Source organism: Girardinichthys multiradiatus, chromosome 9 (assembly GCF_021462225.1).
Source record: "Girardinichthys multiradiatus isolate DD_20200921_A chromosome 9, DD_fGirMul_XY1, whole genome shotgun sequence".
In the NCBI taxonomy this organism is placed as follows: domain Eukaryota; kingdom Metazoa; phylum Chordata; class Actinopteri; order Cyprinodontiformes; family Goodeidae; genus Girardinichthys; species Girardinichthys multiradiatus.
Genome location: NC_061802.1, coordinates 21458393 through 21466594, shown reverse-complemented (window position 1 = coordinate 21466594; position 8202 = coordinate 21458393). Strand labels below are relative to the sequence as shown.

Sequence of the window (8202 nt, the reverse complement as noted above, 5' to 3'; positions counted from 1 at the left end):
TGATTTAAAATTTTAAAGAGTGATTTCTATAGTTAGATAAATGTATTTATTTATTTATTGTATGTATTCCCAATTTAATTTGATCGACCCATATATAAATATTTATTTAAGTACTTACTTTTTCATTGAATAATAGCCCTTGATAGTCTTTCAGTACTATCCACACCCTTACAATCAACGTGCTTTTCCACCCTAGTTTTTTTTTTGCATTGTGGAAAGTAATAATATCATTTGTTCAAAAGGTAATTTATGATTAATTGAAATTTATGCAGGTAAACTGCATGTACTACAGGTAAATTACATTTCTTAATAAATTAAAAAGGATTCCTCTTGTTTTTTAGATGATTTTGCATGTAGACAAAAACTGTGCAAATATCCCATTTACCCAAATAATCTGCATGTCTTCTATAGTATTTCAGCAGAGCACAAATACTAAAGACTAGCTGGTTTTTCCATTATGACAGATTTGCTTTAGCAGGAAATTTAACCATTAAAATACCTGAAAATCTGCTGCCAAAATCATAAAGAGAAAAAGAAAGAGCCAAGAATATATTTCAAGAAGGCTTTGTTGGAAGTATATAGAAGTTAGTTTGGGTTAGCTTTAGAATGCATACATATTTAACCCAAATACTACATTATGTTCAGACACGTATAGCTTTCAGTGTTATTGTATCCAAATTCTTTTAAGTTGCACATAAAACTGCTTTTAAAACTGCTCTTTTACATGACAGTAAAACCTCTACATACTGTATATACTCTCCAAATACCACATGAAAACAAAAAGATTTGTTTTTCTGAAAAAACACCAAATCTAAACAATCCTCCTTGGTTGTTAAAAATAGTGATCTGAGTTGGATTGATGTACAGAGCCTGAATCCATAAGTACCTGACCATAAGTGGATTCTCTTTCTGACACAGAAAGAGAATGTTGCTATGCTCAGCCAAGGTTCAACCAAGGTTTTTAGTTAAATCTAAAAGAAAAATAACAAATATCAAACCTCCATATAATCAAAAATGTCTAAATAAAACACATTCATAAAACAAGCTGCTGGACATTTGTCAAAAAATGTGTCTAGAGTTCCAGACAGATGTTTAAATCCACTAATCTTCTGCACAAATATATAATTTGGGCTTTTATTGTGGCAATTGAACTTCTCTTTTTATAGGACATATCAAACAACAAATAGCTTCAATGATTTTAAAAGATAAAAATTGCATTTGAATTTATAGAGGATTTCCTCAAATCAATGCAACTTCGAAAATAAACAAGGCTTTATCCATCTAAACTGATGTGAGTGAGGATGTGTGTTGTCCAAATAAATTATTTGACATGATCTTTTTATGGAAACTAATATTATGTTTTTATCACTAATGTCTTAATTATTTCTAAACATCAATAATACAAAATAAAATAACAGCTATGGTCCAGCAGACCACTGAATTCTGTCCTAATGTTTGTTCACAGTGATGAGAATATTCCCAAAATGATTTCACTGATTTGCAATGAGAAGGCCTTGAAATATTTCTGTAGCACACACAGATAAAGTGATTAAATCTATATTTCAGCTTGGTATGAAGGCACAAACAAGATGTCTGACTTACAACAAGAGATTTTTTCACAAATTGGAGCTTCCATGGTCTCACAACAGCTTTTTACCTGACCTATTTTTGTTTTTACAACAACAATACTTTCTCGCATGTGACTCCTTCGAACAAAGTTCAATGACTCCTCCTTATGGAAAAACTTTATGCACATTATGCCATAACATTTGATGAGGGATTAGCAGATCGTCTTTTAAAGACTGTAGCAGTTCATGTGTTTATTGTGTTTAGTGTTGGGTTGATGGAAACCATTAATTAATTTCTTAAGATCCTCAACTTGTGATTTTCTGTATAATAACATAAAGTGCTGTGAAAAATCTGCCTCTGTACAGATTTCTCTTGCTTTTTTTGGGGTTTTTTTTTTTTTTTGGCCACAGCTAAATGTTTCTGATCATCAAACACATTTCTAATATTAGACAAGATAACCCAAGTAACTTTAAAATGCAATTTTATCAATGATCTTTTTTATTTATCTAATAAAGGGAAAAAGCTACTGAAACCAACCTGACCCTGTGTGAAAATGTCATTCCTCCTCAAGTCATGAAATGACTGATTAACAAAATGTTTTTGGTCCACTTTCACAAGCCATAACCAGATCTGACCTGTAGAATACAGAAATCACTTAAATAGAACCTGTTTGACAATATGAAGTAGGCTAAAAGATCTCACAAACCAACACATTGTGCCCCAGTCTAAAGAAATTCAAGAACATATCAGATTAGCCAGGAAAAGGTTATAAGGTCATTTCTAAGGCTTTGGGATTCCAGTAAACCACAGTCAGATATTATAAAGAGAAGGAGAAGACCCAGGACTTTGGTGACCCTTTCCAGGAGTGGCTGACCTACCAAGACTGCATTAATGACTTATCCAGAAGGTCACAGAAAGACCAACAGCAAAATCTAAAGCTCTGCAGACCTCACTAAGGTTAGCTTAATGCTCATCATTCAATAATAAGAAAGCCTGGCAAAAATATATATATAAAACAACAAAACTTGATTATCCATGACTTTTGGAAAAATATGTTTTAACTGATAAGGCAGAGGTGGACCTTTTTGGAAAGTGTGCATCTTGTTATAACTGGGGTAGAATTAGCACAGCATTTAAGAAAAAGAACATAATTTGAACACAGGGTGGTAGTATTGGGACAGTGTTGTTTTTTTCTTTTTTCTGTAGCAGAAACAGAAAATCAGAGGGAGAATGTCTATCTGGTTGTGACCTTAGGATCAAGGGCAATTAGTTATGCAGCAGGACAGTGATCCAAAGCACACTAGCAAATGGTCTAGTCCCGACTTAAATCCAATTGAAACACTGTGTTGTAACTTTAAACAGTCACGCTCAAATCCATCCTTGTGGCTAAATTGAAGCGATTCTGCAAAGAAGTGTGGGCCAACATTTCTCCACAGCGATGTTAAAGACTTCTCAGTTACTAGGTATTATTAGGTTTTGGGCACAAGTACTCTTTTTTACACAGGTGTCCCAGTTTGGTTTGGTTTCATCTAATATATGCCTCTTATTTTAATGTCTTTCTAAGAGTAGACTACATGTACAAATAGGGTGAATCTGTCAAATGTTCCCAAGTAGAATACTTGAAATGATTCTACAATAGTGCAGTCGGTCAAAATAAATTACATTCCTTTTAAATTCCTTTTCCACAGCAGTTCCAATAGGAACATGAGCAATTACATTTTAAAACATAGATAAGTTATTAACATAATAACTAATATGTAATATTGGATATAACAAAACCTTTCTATTTTAATTGCTTAAATTACAAAAAGCTAGCAAAGAGCAGAATTCTTGCAAGGGTTCATAAGGAAAATGAATATCTGGGTCTTGTAGTTATGTCACAGCATAAAACAACTGATATCAACACATGGGACAACAAACATATCAAATTAATGCAAATCTCAATGAAAATGATTTTATTTCTAAAAGATGTTCTTAAAAAAAAAGTCCATGGAAAAAGCAATGTCCAAACTTAAGATGTATTAAGGTGTAACTTAAGACCCGTTATGGAAAATCTGGGCACATTTAGCACTTTTTGAGGCCTAACGTTTTTTGATTTATTTTTATGTAAGACCCTGCAGGAACCCCGTGTATCCCTTCTGGCCTGGGAACGTCTTGGGATTCCCTAGAAAGAGCTGACAATCGTCATTCTCCAACAATGTTCATCCACTTGTCTGAGGTCAGGTTAGAGATGTTACCTTTGAAATCCAAATCAGATAAATACAGGTTAATCCAAGAAGTCTACATCATTTATCAAGGATGTCCCTGTTCTGGTTTACCTCTAGTTATTGCCGATGTAATTTAATTAATGACAATGTAATTTAATTTAGCCAAAAAACAAAGCTGGATCATATTTTCTATAGATGGTGCTCAAGATTTAAAACTCACTGTTAACTACTTCATCTATTAATCTACTCGTTCTACTTTAACACCATGTAAAATATTTAGGCCATTCTTTCTTTTCGTTAATCTCTGCAGCTGAAATACCGAACTCATGAGACTGCAGAAGGCAGTGAATGGTTGTTTGGCCTGTCACGTGGATCTGTTTACGTCCACAGTCTCTTCCGGAATAAGATGATTGACATGACTTTCGTCCAATCAGAGGCTGAGGGTGGATCGCCGCAGGGGGCGGAAGTTAGTGCTCCCACATTACAAGGAAAAACGAAGCTATCGATGGGGATTAAACTGTAACGTCTATGGTCATACTCATCGACCCCGCGTTCAAACGGAATGAATTACATCCATTGGGTTTATTCCTTGACTTAATGCGCAGTAAAGGAGGTTAATGTCGCAGACAGCTGGTAGTTTCTGGGACAAGCCAAAGCTACGAGCAGAAATAGAGGTAAACACCCATAAGGAGGTTAGCTGCCTGTGCTAGCCTTATGCTAACTTGCTCTGTTTTGATTTTTTTTTGCAAAAGTACTGTACTAAACATGTACATATTTAAACATGCTTGGCATTATTGTTAGGATCTTACTTGTATTACACTGTTACATGTGTAGTTATTACCTTTCGGTTTAGTTTAACGATAGTTTACATTTCTTTCTGACCATGTTGAGTGTGTGTTTTCATTTGAACCCTCCTCCGCATTTAGCTGTCATGTTATGATCTCATATCGTTTCTTCAGAAAATGTGATCACTGTCACTTGATGTTTAGTCATCATCTGACCCCTGCTCTTATGAAAGACGTTGTCCTCACTTCCCTTTGTTATGATGAAAAACCCAATGTCACCCGTGGTCTCACATAGTTTGCCCTCTGCACATTGGCAAACCCATCTGTTAAAAACAACCAATATGATTATATTGCTTTCTTGATACACTGCCTGATGTTGTTTTTAGTTCACAATAAGCTTGGAGGTTGTGATACACATTTTATTGTGTGGCAAAACATCAGAAAGTTGGTTATCGTCACACACAAAACTGAGCTAAACATACTTTAGATATCTTAGCAACATTTTCAAATGAACATATTTAGTCTGAAAGAGCATTAAAAAGAACTTTCAAAGGGTACCAGGATCATGTATGTAGGTGGAAAATGAAGACAGTTACAGCATTTTATATGTTTATATTCTGAAGAAAATCAGTTTACGTTGAAACCTGGGGAAAGTTGTGTCCCACAATCAGGAAAAAATGTTCAGTGGCCGGTTTTTGCTGGTTGGTGCGCACGGCTAATAAAATCGCTGAAAAAAATGTTTCTACACTTTTTCCTTTCTTACAGGAAAGTCAGATTCAGGAAATTAAAATGTTCCTTTTGCTGATGATGGTTCCATCCGGAGGAGGTTGCTAAGGGGACAGGTTCTCTTAACAGTTTGGCGTGCAACATGTTGTTCTTGCAGTTCTGGTTATCTTGTTGAGATAAAACTTACAGTACATGTATTCTTTCAGTTCACAATAATTTTTTATACCTACTGTTTTAGGTAGGTATAAAAAAATACCTACCTAAAACAGTACAGGCAGCACCGCACTCCTGGCGGTGCTACCAGGCCTCCACCACCTGAGGCAGACAGACAGGAAGCTGCAGCGGCCAACACAACTTCTCGCTCTCTTTGATTGTGAATCTAATTTTTTGAAGGTGAAATACTGGACTTGTTTGACCACATACCATTTATTAATAAATTCCACAATATTCTACTCCTTACAAATGTATTTGTTTTATTCTTCAGTCCTGTTAGCGTTTACTGCGGTCTAACGTATTTCTTGATCATCAGATCCACAAGTCAAGTGCCCCCTGCTGTCATTCTTTTTTCCCCAACATTAGCTCTGGCTTTCAGACCTGGAAGTCCATGTTTCTTGTAGAGTTTGCTATGTTAAACACAAAATATCATCAATACAATACCCACACAAATACTGTTGTATTTTCTGTCTTTTTTAGGTTTGACGACCACGGCCAGTGTGAAGGAGCCCTGCTGCAGGGCAGTCTGCGTGTGTGTGCGTTTCTGGTTTTGTATGTTAATGAGTGAGTGGCATAGAAGCTGGGGATTGTAACGTGATGCCAAAATGCTGCTGTCTCTGGGAATGCTGATGCTCTCCGCCACGCAGATTTATACCATCTTCACCGTCCAGCTTTTCGCCTTCCTTAATCTGCTGCCCGTGGAGGCTGACATCGCTGCTGTGAGAATTACAGTATACAAAGAAAATGCACAAACCGACCTTATTTTATGTGCTAGTGTTTATTTACTGATTTTATTTTTTTTATTTCAGTACTCATTTGATAACAAAACTGAAACGTTTGACGACATGCCTGCACGGTTTGGCTACCGGCTTCCCGGTGATGGACTGAAGGTGAGTGTCTGAGGGTCAGGGGTTATTCTTATCAGTGATAGGCTTCAAGGTTCCCATGCAGTCTGGAAATGTTTTTTTTTTATTTGGTCACTTTCCAAGTCTGGATAAGTATAAAACAAGCAAAACTGACTAAATATGTCCTGACTTTATTTCTCTATCCATGATCTAATAGATAACATTTACAATTTCAAAAAAATTAACAGCTCTTTAAATTGATCTGAACCAACAGATAAATGCACACACATTCAAAATAACATTTCAGAGCTTTTTTTTTGAGACCTTCCTGAACTGGACCTGTTGTTCCTAAACAGGGTCTGAGGGACGCTCCTGTATTGTAGAATTTTTACACACAAAACAAAAGTGTCACAGATCACAAAATATTAATTTTAGGATAATAGTGGCATGATTTTTACAAATGTAAGTGATTTTATGATAGGGCCGATTTACGTTTTTTTCCAGATGCAACAAAAGCTGCGAAATGGCCTTTTACCACGCCTATGAACTGAAAACTAAATACAAGGTTGTGTTGTTTCATGACAAGGTTACGTTTTTATACTGTAAATGTCCAGAATGTTACAAAACCACTGAAAAAATCTAGACATTTGAGTCTGAACAGGTATGGAGTTGTGAAATTTAAAATAGGTTGGAACCTCAGGGATTGGTGGTTTATTGGCAAATGTTTACCTCAGAGTGTATTCGCCCTAAACTGACTCTGGTCCGTTCAAAGCGGACCCAAAGCAGCATGTGTGAATACACCCTTAATGCCCTTCTGAATGAAGATTTTAACACACGCTCGCACTCGATTTACTAACAGCGGGTATTTTTCTGAGGTAAACTTTTAAAAGGTTATGTAAAATTCATAAATATTTACATAGCGACCTTTGAAAAGTGTAGAAATATTCAGATTATCTTTTAATAAAGCTTCATTAAAGAGCTAAAACTATTTCATTTCAATGTGTTGTTGCCTTTGTTGTTGTGAGATCTCTCTGTATGCCATAATTAGCAGCCCTCACTGAAGTTGATCCACAAAGCTCCCAAACAGAGGGGATGATTCATGTCTGCTATCTAAGCTGGCCATTGTAGTGTTTCCCACAGGCAAGAGCTTGTTCATGCTGCACAAAAAGGCTGTTCACTCATATAGACAAGCTGGTGGAGAAATATGTAATGCCCTGTTTTGTGTCTGTTAGTGTTTGGACCTGCCTGTTTGGACAGTCATAGTTTGTAACAGTTTGTTGAATTAGTGTGTGCAATGTTTATCATCATTACACCATTATAAGAGTAGAAAACTATAATTTTAGCAATGACATCAAGGTATAATTTTAAAATTTGAAAGTCATATGTTGTCGGATTTTTGTACAGATATACAGTTATGTTGGATCTATTACATGTGAAGTGGAAAAATCTAGGATTTTGTGGCTAATATTTTGATCTGCGATTTTTGTAAAGCTGTGAACTGTCTATTACGATTTTACCTTAAGAACTACAGTATGAAATAAGGACATTAAACATGTTTTAGGAACAGGTATGATGTCTATATGAGAAAGCAGTCATTATAAAACTGTTTTATTGATGTTTTAAAACAAAAACAAGATGATTATAAAGTTTACAAACTTTTTTTAGCATCTTTTGTTAAAGATTAGTTTGGTTAGTACAGCTAGCATGGGTGCATCCCCTAATGAATATAGCTATTTACCCTAACTGAGATTTCTAAAATTCTGCCAATATTTCCACGTTGAACGTGTTTCAAGACGAATAGAATCATTAAAAGAATGAAACGGAGCAACTTTTCTGCACTCCATTCAGCCTTTCTGT

General features: G+C 35.5%; 1 protein-coding gene across 1 annotated transcript in view; it reads left to right on the top strand.

The window, feature by feature from the left end:
* The first annotated feature begins 4229 nt into the window (after positions 1 to 4229).
* Positions 4230 to 8202, top strand: part of rnf13 (ring finger protein 13) — a 56794-nt gene continuing 52821 nt past the window's right edge. The window contains exons 1-3 of the mRNA XM_047373890.1: positions 4230 to 4450; positions 5981 to 6219; positions 6310 to 6390. Of these exons, the coding sequence (XP_047229846.1) occupies positions 6106 to 6219; positions 6310 to 6390 (195 nt within the window). The 5' untranslated portion in view covers positions 4230 to 4450; positions 5981 to 6105. The remainder of the gene's footprint in view (positions 4451 to 5980; positions 6220 to 6309; positions 6391 to 8202) is intronic.